The following is an 18,342-nucleotide window of genomic DNA, read 5'->3' as shown; positions in this document are numbered from 1 at the left end:
TGAAATGCTATCCTCATTTTGCAGAGGAGGAAACTGTGGCTCAGAGAGGTACAGGGGGCTGCCCAAGGAGTCACAGCAAACAAAGGGGGAGCTGGGATCTGACCCTCCATCTTCCTGCTCCCACCCTGGCTTATCTCAGCCACCCGTGAACACACTTTAGGAGCAGTTTAGAAGGGGTTTAAAAATTCGCCGCCTGAAGCTCAAAACCAAGCTGGTTTCCCGGCTGCTCGGAGTGGGTGGCCGTCCATAACCACTGCGGCGCTGGGGTCTCTGGCTTCACAATTCACACCTGGCCTCTGGCTCTGACGCGCCCCTGTTTTGCAGGCATCAGGTTTCAGATTTACCGTGTTTGCTGCCAGTGTGATGGGAGGTCTGGTGGTTAGTCTTCTGGGAAGGTGTTTCAACACACAACTGCTTTGAACACGGTGACTTCCCCATGCGACCCTGCCACGGTGCAGCCCTGCAGCCTCTTGATGGCAGAGGCCGCTGAGCCCGGCCAACGGGTGAGCAGCACCTTCTAACTTTGCAGGGAAATACGATTGATTGGCTTATTTAGAAAAGGCTTGTTCTAATCAAGCACCCGGTTCATCCTCTGCAAAGAGGGGATGAGGAGCTTCCAGGGGCTGTTGTGTGGCCAGAACGAGGCCAGATGGAAAGTCACAGGCACACAGTAGGTGCTCACTAAGTGCTCTTTCTTTCTTGTCCTCACCGCCTAGAAGCCGGGCCATCTATCACCCAAATGCAGGCCCTGTCGCTCCCTCACCGCCACCCCCTAGGCATCCTGACCTCTGAACCTAGGCAGGAACCCCAAGAACCCAGCACAGCCAGGTCAGCCCCACCGTGTGCGGATCCTGAGCTGACCTGAGCCCCAGACTGGACCCCAGGGCTCCTGCTCCCTCACTTCTCATTCCCCGGGCCAGCTCCAAGACCTCAAAGTCTAGCTGAGCTGCCACCTCTTCCAGGAAGCCTTTGGGGAACCCGTCCGGATGTAAACTCTGACACTCCTCCTCTGGGCTCCCACAGGCCTTGGAGCTCACCCCTGCTCAGCTCTGATTGCCCGTGTCGTAACTTCCTCTTTTCCTGTCCCATCTCCCCCAGGGCACTGTCAACATCCCAGAACAGAAACAGCATGCGGATCGCCACAGCCTGGCCCTGCAGCCAGCCCGTCGCAGGGTTGGGGAACACTCCCGACACGCCAGGCACCCACGTGGAGAAGGCCAAAAAGAAGACAGTAGAGAGAAAGCAGGGTGAGGGTTGAAAAGTCCAAACCCATTACATAAATTGAACTCCTGGATCCAGCCATTCCTGAAGCTAGTTACCCCTAGACTTTTCAGTTCCATGAGCCAGAGGAGCCCCTTCAATGCATATGCCTGTTTGTTTTGGATTTCTCTGTCACTTGCAATTAAAAGGTCCTCTACTATGAGGCTTGGCGAGGTGACCTGAAGCACCCAAGGTCACATATCCAAGAAAGCAGAAGAGTGAGACTCACACCAAACTCTGGGCTCTCAGCCTGCTTCAGCAGCCTGACCACAGCCCAGCGTCCAGGCCCAGCACTCTGGGTGCAGCCCAGACACCCTGCGCTGCCGGGCCGTAGCCCTCTCACCTGTTTCCTAGAAGCAGGTGATGTCACGCTGATAGGGATTTCTGGGCACTGGTTTGCTCATCCATCAAATGCGGCTACCGACCCCTCCTTCACAGACTCTCAGTGAGGGTCGGAGGATGCCTCACGCTCGCCTGGCCCACATGGGGGGGGGACTCGGAGTGGAGGCCGCGGTGTGGACCCTCCTTCCCGCCCTCACCTGGCGGACGGCCTGCAGATGCTGTGCTCAGAAGACCCCCGCCCCAGCTCGGGGGCCACATGGAGCTCCAGGCACACCCTGCCCACGCCTGGCCGGTCCTCCTGCCGTGGCAGTAGCCCCACTTCTGGGCAGGGGTCTTGAAGGCCGAGCTGCTCTGGCTCTCTGATGGTGTGGGTGAGGGTCCTGCATAGCCCCAGCTCACTCCAAGCCCAGGGGAGGGGCTCCAAAAGGGATGAGGCCAGCAGGCCTCTGGGAGATGGGCCCGAGGCGGCTCCGTGGACTCCGTGTCCCACCCAGGCCATGCCCCGGGGGAAAGGGTCACCTGGAAAGTATCCAGACCTGAGGAAAACTCTCCGAGGATGTGGGCTCTTCAAGGTGTGGCAGGGAAGGAACGCCCATCAGACCTGAATGTATCTGGTGACCATGAAGCAGTCTCCTTCTATGCTCGAGCGAGCGGAGCCTGACCTGGCCCCCACAGGCAGGGGTGCAGAGCCGGGACCCCAGCCAGGGTTATGAGACCCTCACGTCTGCACAGCCGCGACCCACTCACTCGGAGGCTCAGGAGGAGGGATGGTTGGGCACGAGGACTGATCTTAGCAGAGCCACGTTGAGGAGGGTCACGTTACAGCTGGGACTTGGTCTGGGGACTTCCAGAAGTTTCAGGGGAGGGAGCGGCTGGGATGCCCTACAGCCCTCCTCTCAGCCCGGCTGCAGACACGAAGCTCAGCCCCGCTCGCCACGCTTCTGCTCAGAGCCCCGGGCACCCACGACCCTGCGCCACTCGGGCCCTCTGTGCCCGCCACCTGCTCTCCAAATCAACTTCACATCTACCTACTTGTTCTTGATTTTTTAGCTTTGCTTCATCCTAAGCATTGATAACTGTGAAATCATGAATCTGGTATGCTAGCTGGCTTTGTTTCAAATAGGCCACGTGGACCTATGAAAATAAATCACGTCCGCCCTGGTGCCCCTCCCCTGCTATCCATCCCCCTCCCCTGCCTTTTTACCTGGTTCGTTCGTCCCTTTTGGATCCCCAGACAACACAGTGCTCGGCACACAGTAGGTGCTCAATAAAAGTGGAATCCTTGAACTTATGGACGAGCGAGGTGCTGAGACCGCACAGAGTCGTGGGGTGCTTGCCTCCTGGCTCCATGGCCGGTGCGCCGGCGAGGACGGGAGGCCTCCGGAGTGAAAGCAGCTTGTCCGAGGCACCAGAACAAGCGCCGCTCCAGAGCCCCGTCTGCCCTCGGGCTGGCCTTTGCCCGGCCGGACCGGCGTCCACCCACCTGCCCAGGCTCTGCAGCTGTGCCTTGGAGCCCAGCGGAAGCAGCTCACCGCTGGAGACGCCGAGCCGGGGGCCGGAGCCCTGGGCTCTGAGCGGCCTGACCGCTGGGGTCCTCCGTGACCCCTGGCCCTCTGGGCCATCAGGCAGCTCTATGGATGGGTCAGAGGAAGCCTTCGCTGACCCCAGCTCAGAGGGCAGCCTTGGAGCTCTCACTCCTGCAGCCAAGCCTCCCCCACCCCAGTCCCGGCTACTGGGGGCCCATGGGGCAGCAGCTCCTCCTCAGGACTGGAGTCCAACCCCTGCAAAGGGAGAAGCAGACCCAGCAACGGGGTCGTCATGGGATCACTGACCCCTGTCCCCTGCACTTCCTGCCCCGACAGAGGCTGCACGACGCACCGAGGGGCTGGGGGTAGCTCCAGGTTCAAACCCCAGCTCCCCTACGTACTCCGGCCGGGGGACGCCGCACGGACGCCCTCACGTCACCAGAGGCGACAGCCATTCTCCTTCCCAGTTGCTGTGAGGGTTGGAGGGGGAAGCAGGACACGGCGGGGAATCTCCCCGAGGGGCAGGTGGCCCAGGTCCCCAGCGCGCCGAAGGGGACTTCCCGAGGGACGGCACCAGCGCCTCACCGAGCTGCTCGTTCTGCGTGTGCAGAGCTGCCCACCCACCCGGGACCGTCCCCGAGTCCCTCCCGCCCCGGCTCTGCAGAGCCTCATGGCTCCACGCTGGACCATTTCAGAAAGAAGGTGAAGCTGTCGGCGGGGCTGGGGGCTGCCGAGGGGACACGCGCTGGGCCACTGCGGGGCTGGTGGGGGGAGACCTGCCCAGGCAGTGTCCTCTTGGGACAAAGCTGACCCTGATGGACTGACAAACAGGAAGCCCGGGTCCCAGAGCCCGGGGAAGCCTCCTGCCACCTTGGCCCAGCCTCCCCGTGCTTCAAGTGTGTGCCCCTCGGGCGAGGGAGCAGGAGGGATGCACCGACCACACTCTGGGGGCCTCTGGGGCCTCAGTTCACTTGGCTGTAAGTGCGCCTGGGCCAGAGTCCCTCTTTCTCGGGGGGGGGGGGGTCGTGGGGCCCCAGGCAGAGAACCAACCGGCCCAGGTAGGCTGAGGGGCCTTGGCCGTCCTCCCTCCAGGGCGTGGGGTGGGTCTAACCCCCAGGGGAACGAGCGTACTTCCCTCTCGCAGCCGTGGCCGCCCTTCCAGGCAGCTGTGGGGAAACACCTGGGGCTCCTGGGCCAGCCGGGCCACACCACCCAGGCAGTGAGAAGGCACAAAAAACAGTTCCAAGAAACAGCCAAGACCCCAACGAGCGCGCCAGAGACCCTCACCCCAGCCGCTGCCCCGAACACTGGCGGCCCCTCGCAGGTCACCCAGGTGGCCGAGCCCCTCTCCCTGCTCCTGGGCAGGCGGTGGGTACTCACAGTGTCACCAGGGAGAGGGCGGCGGTCTTCCTGGAGCCCCGGCACCCTGCCTGCCTCCGTGGCCCCTCGGGACCAGCTGTGGGCCCTCCCCCCGCAGGGCCTGACCGACTTCCTCCCTGCTCAGCTGGCGTCCAGGAAACCACGCCCCGGGCACCCTGGGGCCCCCGCCCGCCCCCGACAGGGCCCGGACACTGCCCAGTGGGCTCCTTCAAGGTCTGGCCCGTCCAAGGGGCCCCAGACCAGGCAGGCCCCAGGGGCTCTGCTCAATAAATAATACAGCCTCCTGCCTGGCCGGTCTCTCGTGGCCGATCGCGTTTCGGGGCCACTCGAGTTTCGTCGAGGCTGCTTTGTTCAGAGCGCCGGCCCGGCTGGGTCTCTGGCCACACGGAGCTAACACTCTGACTGTGGGCCAGCCTGAGCAGGCAGGACAAAGGCGTATGACAGGTGGCCCTGGAGGACACTACCCTACTTACTCTGAAAGCTGCTTCAGCCCACAGGGGATCGGGCATGGCAGGGGCCGGGCGGTCAGCCTGCCTTCCTTGTGGCCGGGCGGGTCTCTGAGGCCTCCACACGTTCAACTCCCCGTGCCCACACCAGTGGGGTCACCCGGAGAGTCCCTGGCCACTCCCCCCCCACTGCCCGGCCCATCCCCCATTCCTGGAGGCCCTGCCCAGGCCCCTCCTCCAGGAAGCCTTCCCCACTGTGGGACCGATCACTGCCACCTTCTGCCAGTCTGTCTCCTTGGGGTATCCATCGTCATCTAGCTCCTGACTGGTCTCTCCAGCCCCGCCAGCCCACACCCTGTCCCCTCCACCGTTTCATTTCCTCGCAGCAGTGATTGTTTTAAAACAGAAAGCACGTCATGTCATTATCCTGCTTCAAACCCTGCCCTGTCTCTCTTCCAACCTCAGTCAACTCTCAAGTCCTCAAAAGAATCTGGTCCTGGACCCTGGGGATGGCGCATTCCTTCCCTCCCTGACCCTTGTCTCTAATGTTACGCCTCTGGGTCTTTGCACCTGCCGTGCTCGCTGCTGGAACGTTAGTTCTCCCCCAGCTCTGCACAAGCTCACTCCTTCCTGCCGCTCTCAACTCAAGGCCACCCCCTCACACAGGCCTTTCTTTTCTTTGTCTTGTTTTAAAACAGTTTCATCGAGATAATATTCGCATTCCATAAAATTCACCCATTTAAAGTGTGCAATTCACGGGACTTCCCCAGCGGTCCGGTGGTTAGGGCTCCACGCTTCCACTGTGGAGGGCACGGGTTCGATCCCTGGTCGGGGAACTAGGATCCTGCATGCCTTGCAGCACAGCCAAAAAAATAAAAAATATAAAAAAAGTGTACACTTCAATGGTTTCAGTATATTTAGAGTGGTGCAAACATCACCACCATCTAAGTCTGGAATATTTTCATCATCCCAGAAAGAAGCACCCATTAAGCAGTCCCTCTCGGCCCCGCCCCAGCCTAGACAACCACTAGTCTATTCCTGTGTCTGCGGACTTGCCTCTTGTGGACGTATGTGCAAGTGGAACCACACACTCTGCGGCCTTTCCTGACTGGCTCACGTCGCTCAGCCTGGTGTTCTCAAGGTCCGTCCGTGTCATAGCGTGTACCAGCACGTCACTCCTTTTCACGGCTGCATAACATCCCGTTGCACGGATGGACCCACTCATCAGCTGAAGGACACTTGGGAAGGGCCTTTCTGGACCACCCAGGTCATGTGGCCCCTCCTGCCCCTTCGCTCTATCACGCCTCCCAGTTTAACCCTCTTCCCTGAATCCCTGTCTGAAGACCTCTTCATCTATTTGTTTTACTGTTTGTCTCCCGTCCGAACCTCAGCCCTGTGAGACCCTGGCCTTCCACATACTCACTGCCGGATCCCCAGGGCTCGGCGCACAGTAGGCGCTCAGCCTTTCCCACGCCTGCTGGGGTTGCTTGGCCCCCGCCATCTCCCTGCCCAGCTCTCTGAGGGCAAGCGCGCTCCCACCAAGAAAGGTCTCCCCAGTGACCCCGAGAGGGAACTAATAACGCCAGACCCGAAGCCCCAGTCTCCTCCTCCTCTGCCCTGGGGATGGTGCCCCTCGCAGGTGGACATGAGAATGCAGCGTGTCTGCACAGAGGCGATGGAGCAGCGTGTGATGGGGGGGCAGGCCTGCAGGGCTGAGGCTCAGGGAGGCCCACGTATGAGAGGGGAGAGCAGCTGCCAGAAGAATCCACGTGAGCTTTGGGCAGCGCCCAGAGCAAGGAGGCAGCAGCTCCTCTGCCCTGCCTGGGGTCTCCCGCCCCGGCTGCACTTGGCTCTTGTGCCAAGAGAGGGACCAGGAGAGCCTGGCGTGTGTCCACAGGAGAAGGAGGTGAGGAGGAGACTGGAGACCCCGTCCCCAGCCTCAGGGAGTCCTGGCCACTGCAGGCTGTGTCAGGACAGGGGCGGAGGCGGGCTGGGGGCCTGAGCACAGGGCCAGCACCCCCAACCCAGAGTGGGGGGTGGCATCACAGGAAGAGAAGTGCCAGCTCCAAGTGGGAAAGGATCTCCACGCCCGAGAGCTGCCCAGGCTGGGAGGCAGCGAGCTTCCCGCCCCAGGAGGTGCACGCAGGCCGCCCGCTGAAGGGCATCAGATGGCTAATTGTCCGGGAAGCTCCCTGGGAGCTCGGCTGCCAGCTGCTCCCCAGCCCTCCCCAGATTCACCACAGCGGGGGAGGGGCCGGGGACAGGGTCTGCATCCCAAATGGGCTGCCCCGCCCCCCGGCAGCTCAAATGCCCTTCTGGCCCCCAGGGCACAAAGCAATCTCTCGTTCCCCAAATAATGCCAGGTGCACCAGTGATTTTCCGGCCTGACCCCAGAGGCTGAGGGTTACCTGCAGCGCAGAGGAGGGGCTGTCACAGACAGGGCCCCACCCCGGAGGTGGGCGCTCAGAGACCGATGCACGTGGCACCCACCCCACAGGCAGGCCCGCAGGCGTCGACTCAGCTAATTTCAGAACCACCCTAAAAGTCACTCACGTGGTAGAAAGGGCTGAGCTGCTTCCAAACTCAGGGCGGCCTGACTGCCAAGCCTGACCTCCCCCGCACTCCATCACCGTCCTCCGGACGCAGACGGACACTCGACACTCGGGAGGGAAGGCAGGGGACGGGGTCAGTGGTGCCGAGCCGACAGAACCCCCTTAGGATCTCCCCAGAAGCCCGCCCAGCTGGCACCGCTCCCCTCACTCTACAGGCGAGGAAACGGGCCCGAGAGGTTCAGCATCTGGCCCGTGACTGCACATCTTACAACCTACCGCTGCTGGCTGGGACGCCGTGTGCCCAGCTCCTGGGAGATCCATCCAGAAGACGCCCCGAGCCCAGGGGTCCCCTCTCAGGGACCTCAAGCCAAGTCCCAGGGATCCTGCCACTGGCTTCTCGGCTGCAGCCACCGGGGCCCCAGGCAGAGGCCCAGGGCGGGCCAGCCAGCGGCCTGTTCCCCACTCACCTCGCGCTTTTCCAGACGTGAGCGCCCCAGCCAGGGCGACCGGCACACGCGGAGCGGAATCTGAAGACGCAAGTGGAAAACTATGCGCTGCCGATCACAACCCTCCAATTTGTCCCTGTGGCCGCCGCCAGCCCCGCCTGGGGCCGCAGACCTGCTGACTCAGGTCTCCCACCCACCTCCGGCAGCCAAGGGGGCTGGGATCCCGCCGAGGGCCTGCTCCAGCTGTCTGTCCGTCTGTCTGTCTCAGGGAGTGGCCTTCGCCCTCTTGGGGGCCCTCCAACAAAATGGGGTGGGGGTGCATAGAGCAGCGTGTGTGTGCTGAAGCCTGGAGCCCACCCCGTGCATCCCACACCGGGACCATCCTCCTTGCTGACCACACAGCGCCCTGTACTTATGGGCGCTAAGTGGGGGTGTGGGGAGAACCCAGGGCCAATTACGGTGCCCTCACCCACCCCAAGCCGGTCCTCTGTCATTGACGGCCAGGCGGCCACCCTGCCAGTGTGCACGCTGGCCCTGCACTGCAGACCTGCCTGTTGCTTCTATACGGCCAGCAGTGCCCGCAAACACCGAGTGGGCACTGACCTCGAGCCCCGCAAGCCCTCAGGTGGCTGTGCAATTACTCCCACCCTGACAATGAGGAAACTGAGGCCTGGAGAGGCCAGCCTGCAGGGCTCCATGAGGCTGGGCTGCGCCTCCTCAGAGCTGGTGAGCCCCTGGCAGAGCATGGCAGGGCCTCCCTGGCCTGGGCCCACTGCATCCTGTAAACAACCCTTGAGGTTTCCAGAGCACCAATCCCCGGAAACCGCAGGAAAGAACAAGACGCAGGAAAATCCTGCTGCGGTTACAGGGAAAGGCACCCAGGGACTCACTCCCTGCCTGGCCTAGCCTCCAAGGTGCCTGCCAGAGGAGGTCTGTCCCAGGGTTTGAGGAGGGACAAGCGGCTGCTGACTCACTCCAGGGGTGAGCTTTCCTCTCCATTCCTACAGCCAGCCTGCATCCCCACACAAGAAAAAGCCTCAGCCCTCACTGTCTGCCCTGTTTCCCTAAAGCCAGGCCCACGGCCTGTCCCTGCAATGCCTCTCACCCACCCATCTACCCAGGATGAGGCCCAGGGTCCCAAACACTCTCCCCCAGCAGCAGAGACAACTGTGGTCCTGGAAATGATAGCTTCTTATCACCGTGAGAGTGACCTGGGTGGCTGGGTTTCCCTTTTCCCTTTGGCTGCTAGGAAGCTCAGCAATTTTCATCTCAACAAAAGGACTTCAGGACCCTGCATATCTCTGTTCTGTTCTATTTTTTTTTTTCTGCTAGGTCATGACATCCTGTTCTAAATTGTGTTTTTCCTGATCCTGATGTTTTATTATTTATTTTATTGTAGGTATTTCATGTAAGTGGTCACAAATATTTTGGGAAGGAAAGAAGGAAGGAAGGCAGGAAGGAAGGAAGCAAGGGAAAGTTTATATAGTTTACATACCAGGTAATGAGGGCTGGAAGAAAGAGGGGGAGGATCTTCCAATCCTTTATCCTTCCTAAAACCTCCCCTTGAAGTAAAAAACATGCCCGAAGGAAGGTGTTATCCAAATAGGCGGGGTCTCTAAGCCCTTCCCAACCCCTCGACAGATGTGGAGCCCAGCCTTGTCTGAGATCACACACAGGATCCATTGGTCGCTGCTCCTGGCTCTGAACCCTTTCAGCAGCTGCTGAGGCTGGAGCCAACCCGGGGGTGGGGCTGGGATTGGTGTTCTTGGCGGGGGGGGGGGGGGGGGGGGGGGAGTGCCCCCTCCCCAGGGGCGGAGCTCCGCTCTACCTCCTTCTCCACCCCCACTGCACCTGGTTCCGGGCACCCCCGAGCTCACGGATGGGGAAGTCAGCAGCTACCTCTTACCCAACGCTGGCCGCGTGCCAGGCCCCACCCTCTGTTCCCACACTTAATCCTCCCTTTGAGCCTCTAAGGATCTGCAGGTGGGAAACTCTGGCCAGAGAGGTGAAGCCACTTCACCCTCAAAAGCCAGTGACCCTGGGCTGCCTGGTGCCCAAGTCCGGGCTCAGCGACTGCGTGGGCAACAGTGTGAAACAGTCCTGCCCGCGTTCTGAGCCCATCTCGCCGAGGGGCGACAGTAAGGGAGGCTGGGGACGGGCCCAGGTCACTCAGATGTGCCCGAGGCTGGTGTGCTCCGTGGTAAGCGCAGTTCCCGGGCACGCTGGGGAGACTGCCAGCCACGCCGAACCTGCCAGGCATCCTCCGGGGCACCTGGGCACCCCGGACCCTTGGCCCACTGTCCCGCTCCCTCCCCATCAGAGGCTCGGAGGAGAGCGCCAGGGTGGCCTTTCGTGCCTTCTTCCCTGCTCCCCCAGGCCGGGCTGCCCTGGACCTCGTAGAGCCAAGGCAACTGGCCAGCCCAGTGACCGCTTGCCTCTGCCCGCTGGGGGACAGCCGGGCACGGCTGCATACACACACACGCCCCCTGGTACCTGAGGGTCCTCACGGAGATGCAGTACTTCCACATAAGGCTCCACACAGCGCTGCCACCGCCCTTCATGCCTGGCTAGAGGGGAGCGGGCGGCCGAGGGCCCACGGCGCTGCCCTCCGGCCCTGGTCCGCTCTGGCCAGGGGGCTGGCTCTCAGGTCGCTTCCTTCTTCATGGTGGGAAGAAGAAAGAAAAGACCAAAGCCTGGGGAGGAGGAGCGCTGGCTCCACAGGCCCCCGCAGGTCTCAGCCGCCGGCCAGACCCTCCTGGCTGAGCGGCCCTCGTGCACCAGACCCCGTGGCTCCTGCACAACCTTGCGCCTGCTTCCTGCCAGGAGACGGCGGTGGCCCGGGGCCAGGGGAGCAGTGAGTCACTCAGGGCGGGCTGGGTGAGGGGCGTCCGCCTGGAGCCCAGGGTCTGGTCCTGCGTCCAGAGGCCGGCCTGGGACTGGGACGGGAGAGGCTGAGCCCGAGGAGGGAGGTGGGCGGGGAGGCGAGGGCGGGCCCACATCCTCCCTCATCTCCCCAGAGGCCTAAACCCAACACCCGCCCACTGCAGCCCTGCCCACCGAAGCTCCGGCCAGGACGCGGAGAGGGGCTGTCTGCTTCCTGGGAGAGCGCCAGCCCTCGAGGATCTCCGTCTGGTGGGGGAGATGGGGTTTCCAGCCCTGGCCAGGCCACCTCCCTGCTGTGTGACGAGCCTGGGGGTGGCTTGCCCCTCCTTGGCCTCAATTACCACCACCCCACCCCTCTGACCTCGGCCTCATGGAACCCCGAGCACTGGTCCAAAACTGACTATCCAATTCTCCCAGCTGCTTTCCGAGGTGCATTTTATCATCAGCTCCATTTTACACGCGAGGAAAGTGAGGCACACACAGAGGCGGTCAGTCACCCAGGCCGCAGACCTAGGCGATGGCGGAGGTGGGATGTGAGCCGTAGGATCCGTTTGGGGTGCACGGGTGGGCCAGGAGGAGGGTCGGAGGGCTGGGCCCCTCTCAGCAGTGGTGGGGTCTGGGCCTGAGCCGCGTCTGGGGCATTTCCAGGCAGGGCCCCAGCTGGAGCCTCTGCCCTCGCCCCCTGCCAGCTGCTCCCAGGCCCAGCCCAGGGCAGGCAGCCGGGGCTTCCCAGGCGAAGCCCCTGGGGACAATGACTCAAGCTCAAGGTCAGTGCTCCCAGAACCCACTTCTCCCAACCCACGGCCCCCAGGAAGTCCTCCAGAAGACAGGTGGGCCCAGACCCCGGCACCCTGCAGCCCTAGGCATCACACCCAGCTGCCAGTGCCATCGTGTCCAGCGGCCGTCAGGGCCTCCACTTCACCCACGAGGAAACCGAGGCTCAGAGAGGGGCATCACCTGCCCACAGACAGTCAGGGAGGATGGAGCTGGGCCTGACCGGGTCTCCGGGTCAAAGCCTTGTTCCGTCCCTGGGCCCCCCGCCCTGGCCTGTGCAGGATGGGAGTTCTGTTGTGGATTCCAGCCCGATTCCCACAGTCAGGACAGTAGCTGCACGCTTGTCTCTCCCCCAAGCCAGGAAAGAACTTCTTATCTGAAAGGAAGATAGGCTTCTACAAAGGCCATGGCCTCCCTGGGGGCCTCGTGAACCCAAATTCTCACTCTTTGTTATCAGACACCACCACAGTAGGCCCCTACCTGCCACAGGACCTCCTCCACAGCACTCTGGGGAAGTGGCTGCCCATCCTCAGCTTGAACACTCTTGAATACCCCCAGTGACAGGAACCTCACTAGCTATCAAAGTTGCACATTCCATCATGGGCCTCCACTGACCTAGGGAAACTCTCCCTTGGATAGAGCCTCCCTGTCACTTTTCATACTGGTTTTACTTCCTGTGCCACACAGAGCAAGATCTCCCTTCAAAGGTTTATCTGGTCTGTCCTCCTACTAGTGGAAGTTTCCTCAACATCTTTTGTGGGTGGGGGCAGCCCCTGTCTACACATCTCTACCCACCCCTATATTCACACATCCATTCACCCACCTACCTGTCCAACTAATCATCCATGGACCCATTCAACCATTCACACGTCCACACACATCTCCCTCCCTCTGTTCCAATCATGCATCCATTTATCCTCTTATCCAACTTCCCCAAGGATCCATCCATCTCCTCAGCCATCCACCGCCTCACTCACCCTCCCAGCCTGGGCCCCTGTCCCCACAGGGTCACGAGGTGTAACAGGTGGTGGCAGTAAGCTCTTCCTCCTCCTCCTGTCTTCCTGAACTCTCCTCCTGCCAGCCCCTCGCCTCTTGCTTGGTCCCCAGGTTTCCATTCATGACCTGTCATGTCCCTGGCAAACTGGAGCCTTCTCTGTCTCTGCCCCCAGGCCTTGTGTGGCCCCCAGGCTCTGATTTCCCATGTCTCATGGGTCCTACTGCCCCAGGCTCTGGGGCAGACCCCCTGGTCCTGGGCTAAGCACCGGGACACCCAGCGGGAGAAGTATTTGTCACACGCTTGCTCTGTGCCAGACACCAGTCATGGCAGGCACCCAGTAGAGGGGAGTATGTGGCACTTTTGCCCTGGAGGTGATGTTAGAGAGAGTGCCATTTTTAGGACCAGAGGCCCAAGTCGCTTGCGGGGGCCTCCTTCAAGTCCCTCTCATCCTGGAGGACACACCTGTCCCATCACCAAAAGCTCTGGAGGTCCTGGGCCCCACTCTTCATTCCTCCTCTTGGCTGTGTCCACCTGGTCCATCTCCTTTCCAACAGCACCGAGTTAGGGCTTCCCTCGCTCCACTTTACAGATGGGGAAACTGAGGCCAGGGGAGGAGCACAGCTTTCTCAGCTCCCAGGGAGCCACTTGCTCCTCAGAAGGCTGCTCCGTGGTGAGGATGGGCTGGGGAGACTGTATGAGGGTCTAGGAAACCCTTGAGGCACAAGAGGAGCTCACTCCATGGGCCCACCCAGCAGGGGCCAACCCAGGCGCCATCACCCACGCTCTCCTTCACCGGTGGCCCATGACGATCTGCCTTTTGAACCCCTGGCAGCCCCACTCCATGGCCATCACTCTGGTCCAGCCTCGAACCTGAGCTGCACACGGCCCTGCACGGGCCTGATACGGGCCCCAGGGCTGATGGCAGTGGAGGCTGTCACATGGCAGAGGGCCCGGCGGGGTGGCCTGGGGGTGTGCGGGGGCTGCCCCACCGTTTCCACACTGCGCCTGTCATGTCCTCTCTCTGCTTCCTCCATCCCCGAGTGGCGGGTGTCATTATCCCCACTTTATGGATGAGGACACTGAGGCGCCACGTGCTTCGAGGTTCCCTGGATGCCGATGGTGGCTTGTCCTCGAGAACGGGGGCCGACTCCTGGTTCATCTCCGATGCCCTTGTCCCTACACGCATCGTCCGCTGAGCCTCAGTTTGTTCCTCTGCGCAATGGCACAAGCATCCCTCCCCTCCCGGCCGTGGTGACAGATAAGTGCTACCAGGCCACAGAACCGTGTGACCCTGGGTGCGAGACTTAACCTCTCAGGGCCATCTCCTGCAGGACCGGTGAGCTCACATCAGCATCATGTCGAGAGCCCCTGGCACCGCTGGGCACGTGTGAGGTGCTCAGTGACTGCTGTCCCCCCTCCCCCGACCCCCCCCCCCAGGACACGGGGCCACAGCAGCAGGCGGGGGAAGGGCATGGAAACCTTCACACCCTCCGCTGGTCCCTCTCCCAGCCTCACGGCCAAAGCCAGACTCTGCGGAGAGCTGCCCGGGCCTCCACCCTCGGCCCAGTGACTCACATGGCCCACTGGGGGTGAGGTCACTGCCACTCAGGCAGAGAAAAGGACACACCTGTTCCCTGGGAGACGCCAACGCCACGGTGAACTTGGCCTGCGAGGGCTTCTGCTCACTTGAGGGAGGCAGCAGCCCGGGGGGAGGGGGGCAGTGGGTGAGGACCCGGCCGGAGGATGGGGGCTGGGGGTGTGGCCCACCTCTGGGGGCCAAGTGAGGGTCTGTGAACCTCAGTCCAGCCTCCAGGCCCAGTGGGCTTTGTCCCCTCTGCTGGCCTGGTGAGGGGCGTCCGTGGTCTTAGGGCTCTGAACCACCCCCCCCGCAACTCCCACCTCTGACTTAAGGGGCTACTCCATGTCGCCCGTCTCATCTAGCAAATGGGTGCCCCCAACCCACTCCCTGGCGGTGAGTTGGGGGTGATGGGGTCTCTGAGGCCAGACATCAGCCCCCTCCCCCTGGCTGGGTCCGTGCGCAGCCTCACCCTGCCTTCCACCTGTCCCGTCCCTCCCCGACCCCCCATCCACCATAAGGGTCCTTCCAGCACCCAGCACCCTCCCCACTGCTGACCTCGCCAGGCAGGCAAGGCCCTTTCCCATCTGCCACCTGTCCTCCACTCTGCTCTGGGCCATGGACTGCATCCCCAGGCACCCCGTTTCCGGTGGGTGTGGCCAGTGGGAGGCGTGGCAAGAGCACAGGCGGAGGAGCTCACTGCCCCACCCCCTCCTGTCCTGTGCCCTCTGCAGCGGCGGTGCCTGGTGCCTGGTCTCTGCACGGGGCTCTCTCTGGGTTCTCGTAAAGGCTCCCTCGCCCGCCCTCAGGCCCAGGTAAGACCCCCCTCCACCGCTGCCAGCCCAGGTGCTACACCTTCCCCTTAACCCCGCCCCTGCGCACAGACCCCCACGGCCAGCACGGCGCACCAGCTCCTAGTGAACCCGCTGTTTCCGCCAGGACTCCATACACTGCCCCTCAAGGTGCAACTCAAAGGCCACCGCCTCCAGGAAGCAATTATTTGTTTGTTCGTTCCTTCACCCATTCCACACGGATTGATCGCCAGACACCACGTGAGGACTTGGTGAAGAAGATGGGGAGCCTAGTAGGGCGGACGCTCTGGTGGGAGGGATGACCGGCACCAAGTGAGCAAGCAAATAAAGATGACTTCGGCAGCGATCGGGGCCTCAAGGAAGAGAAATAAAGCAGAGTTTCTTGCCAGGAGCTTACGCTGCTCCCCCTCTCCCGCCCACATGCCCCCCATTCGCTGGGCCGGGGCTGCGGCCTTTCTCACCCTGCAGTACCCGTGTCCGTCCCTCTGCCTCTGCTCTGAGAGCCTGCGGCGGGGCGGGGAGGGGAGAACGTCGTGACTCAGCTCTCTGCACACCATCCGAATCAGCCTCACAGCAGCCTGAGTAGTAACGGTCCTTACCAGGTCCGTTTTCCACAAACTCACAAACACGGTCCCAACACCTTGCCTGGGGGATGATACCCAAACCCAGCGCTGCCCGCCTGACTCCACAGCCGAGCTCTTTCTCCTGCTTCAGGCTGAAAGCGAAGTGCATCACCGTCATCTATATTTGCAGATTCTTCCAGAGGTGCCCAGAGCAGGGCCCAGCACGAGTCTGGTGCTAGACCTCCCGCCAAGTGGGCTGAACATCAAAGACCGTGATCGTCCTGCTCCTTAAGCAGCGCGTGCCTTGTCGGGAGGGGGCCCCGGATGCCTCAGTTTTCCAGATGGGAAAATGGAGGCCCAAGGCTGTTAAGAGCGTTCGGTCACATGGCATCCTGAGTTCCGCCTTCTCCTCTCAGGCCCAGGAGGCCACTCAGGGGGCAGAAGCCAGAGAAGAGTTTCAGCAGGTCCATCGTGGGGGGCATGGGGGCCAGCGGCCAAGCCCCCGCCTGGGCATATAGGGCCTCACTCTGCTTGCCAAGCCGAGGGGAGGCTGGAGGGGGGCAAGGACAGAGCAAGGACCAGGGAGCAGCTGCTGCTTGGACCCAGGTGGTGGCCCAGGAGGTGGGGACAAGCGATTGGATTCTAGAACCACTCACCAAGCAGAGCCAGCAGGGGCTGCTGATGGATATGACGGGGGGAGGGGGAAAGAGGCGTGCAAGGTGATGCCTGGGATTCTGGTCTGAACTACTGGGCGGATGGAGGTTCCACTGATGGCAATGGGCACATGGGGCGCAGGTACGGGGGGTGATTGGGTGGGACAGAGTGGTGAGGACAAGTGGTCTAAAGGGAAAATTCTTGCTCTGTAGGAATGAAGGTTCTGGATTTTCAGAAGTCAGAAATCCAGACTTTTTTCATAAACGCTCTTGGGTTTTAGATGTTTGCGATAGATTCAAATTTAAAATGCCATGTGGGCTAATCCCGTGCACACCAAATAAAGCACACCTGCAGGTGTCCGGCCCTCAGGCTACCTCTTGTACCCTTTGTTCCTTCTCCCCCGTCAAGATTCACTGAGCTGCCACTTCCTCCAGGAAGCTGTCTGCGATTGCTCCAGCTCTAGAGGTGCTTGTGCCTCCTCACAGCACTGAAACCACCAGATTGGCAGTGACTTGAGGGTGGGTGTGGGTTTGCTTATCAATTTCTCATGCCCGCATCAGACACTCTGGCCGAGAGGAGGCGTTATTGAATGAGTACCTACTGAATGAATGAGTATCTCTCTCCCTTGATCCTCCCACCTTTCATTTTGCAGATGAGGAAACTGAGGCCCAGAGAAGGGAGGTGACCTGTCCACGGTGGGCTCTGGGGCCAGGCTCTGTCCAGGCTGTTTGTCCGCTGCCCCCGAGACTGGGCGAGCAGGAAGTATGAAGATGATGGCACAATCTTACCAGGTTCTGCCACCTGAGGGAAAAACAGGATCCTGGGCAGCTCCTGAGTGTCCAGGGAGGGTGGGGAGCCCATTCCAGGGCGACGGTGGCCACCCACTGGAGTCAGGGCAGAGCAAGACCCCTAGGACTGAACATCATCGCTGTGGGTGGCCTGGCTGTGGACAGAGGGACCCCCCGAGGGCAGGGTCTGACATCAGCAGTCAGTTAAAGTGACAGCCAGCCCTCCTGGGTTCTCTTCTGAGAGCTCCGACCCAGTTCCCTTTTGGCCCTGGGAGGGCAGACCGTGCCAGGGACCTTCAGGGTCTGTGCTCTGATCTGCCATGTAGAGAAATCAGATGGCGGAGGCGATGGAGGCCCGGCCCAGTTCCCAGCATTGGAAATGGAGAAACAGAGTCTCCGAGGTGTGCAGTGACCTACCTGAGGTCACACAGCCTGGGGGGCAGCAGATCTGGGGTCCCGACTCTGAGTCCTGTATCCTTTCCAGGCTGCTGAGCTGCACTGGCCCTGGGGTCTTTACAAGCCACGCCACACACCCTCCTCCCCCACCTCAGAGCGCTCATCCGCAGAACAGGGAGACAGAAGGAGAAGCCGCCCCCGCGGGGCTCTGTGCACATGAGCGCCCCTGAGGGCCGAGGCTGTGTGAACGTGCTCGTGGGGTGTGGTGCTGGGTGCAGGCTCGGGACTACACAGCCACACTCTTCTTATCTTCTGGTCTCTGAATGGTCTCGGTGCAGCAACCTTCCCAGCCTCCAAGGAGACGCATCTCACTTTCATCCAAGAGAAATAATACCCGGTGGTTACTGGGCGCTCACTGGGGCCAGTGCCCTACGCGTGAGGAACTCAGCGAATCCTCAGGCTCATCCTATAAGGCAGCTTCTAGTATTATCTGCAGGGCGTGGAAACCAAGGCACAGGCAGGTGTACGGACATGCCCAGGGTGATACACATAGGAAACAGGAGAGCAAGAATTTGAACCAATTCCGCTCCCAAGCACCCACTAAAACCATCATGAGACGCGGCTGTCCTAGTCCGGCATGGAAGTCCTTCTCAAGGTCTAACCTGAATCCCCTTTGCTGTAGGCTGAGCCCTTCCCTAGCTCCTTCTTAGGCGAAGGGGAAAAGCTCCGCCCATGTCCCCCATTCTGTGCTGAAAGGCCTAAGTTCTTTGGCCCCTGGCTCCCAGCTCCCTGGGTCCTGGCATGCGGGTCAGGTTACCCCAAACAGGAACCCTCCCCTTGACTGTGCGTGTGCCTGCGTGCAGAGGCCTGGTGAGGACCGCCCCACCCTGGGCCAGGACCTCTCCTCCTCACTTGCTTCCCGGCATCCTGTTTCCCAGCGCCCAGCC

General features: G+C 61.6%; 1 protein-coding gene across 11 annotated transcripts in view; it reads right to left on the bottom strand.

The window, feature by feature from the left end:
- IQSEC1 (IQ motif and Sec7 domain ArfGEF 1) overlaps positions 1 to 18,342 on the bottom strand; it is a 330,464-nt gene that overhangs the window by 101,462 nt on the left and 210,660 nt on the right. For 2 of the 11 annotated variants that reach the window (XM_082413921.1, XM_082413926.1), the window contains exon 1: positions 10,446 to 10,693. The exons of the other annotated variants lie outside the window; for them this stretch is intronic. In XM_082413921.1, the coding sequence (XP_082270047.1) occupies positions 10,446 to 10,513 (68 nt within the window). In that variant the 5' untranslated portion in view covers positions 10,514 to 10,693. Of the gene's footprint in view, positions 1 to 10,445; positions 10,694 to 18,342 lie in introns of those variants that run through there. 11 annotated transcript variants of the gene reach the window in all.

This window comes from Balaenoptera physalus, assembly GCF_965194825.1.
Source record: "Balaenoptera physalus genome assembly, chromosome: 11".
Taxonomy (NCBI): Eukaryota; Metazoa; Chordata; class Mammalia; order Artiodactyla; family Balaenopteridae; genus Balaenoptera; species Balaenoptera physalus.
This window is presented reverse-complemented; position numbering and strand designations above follow the sequence as displayed.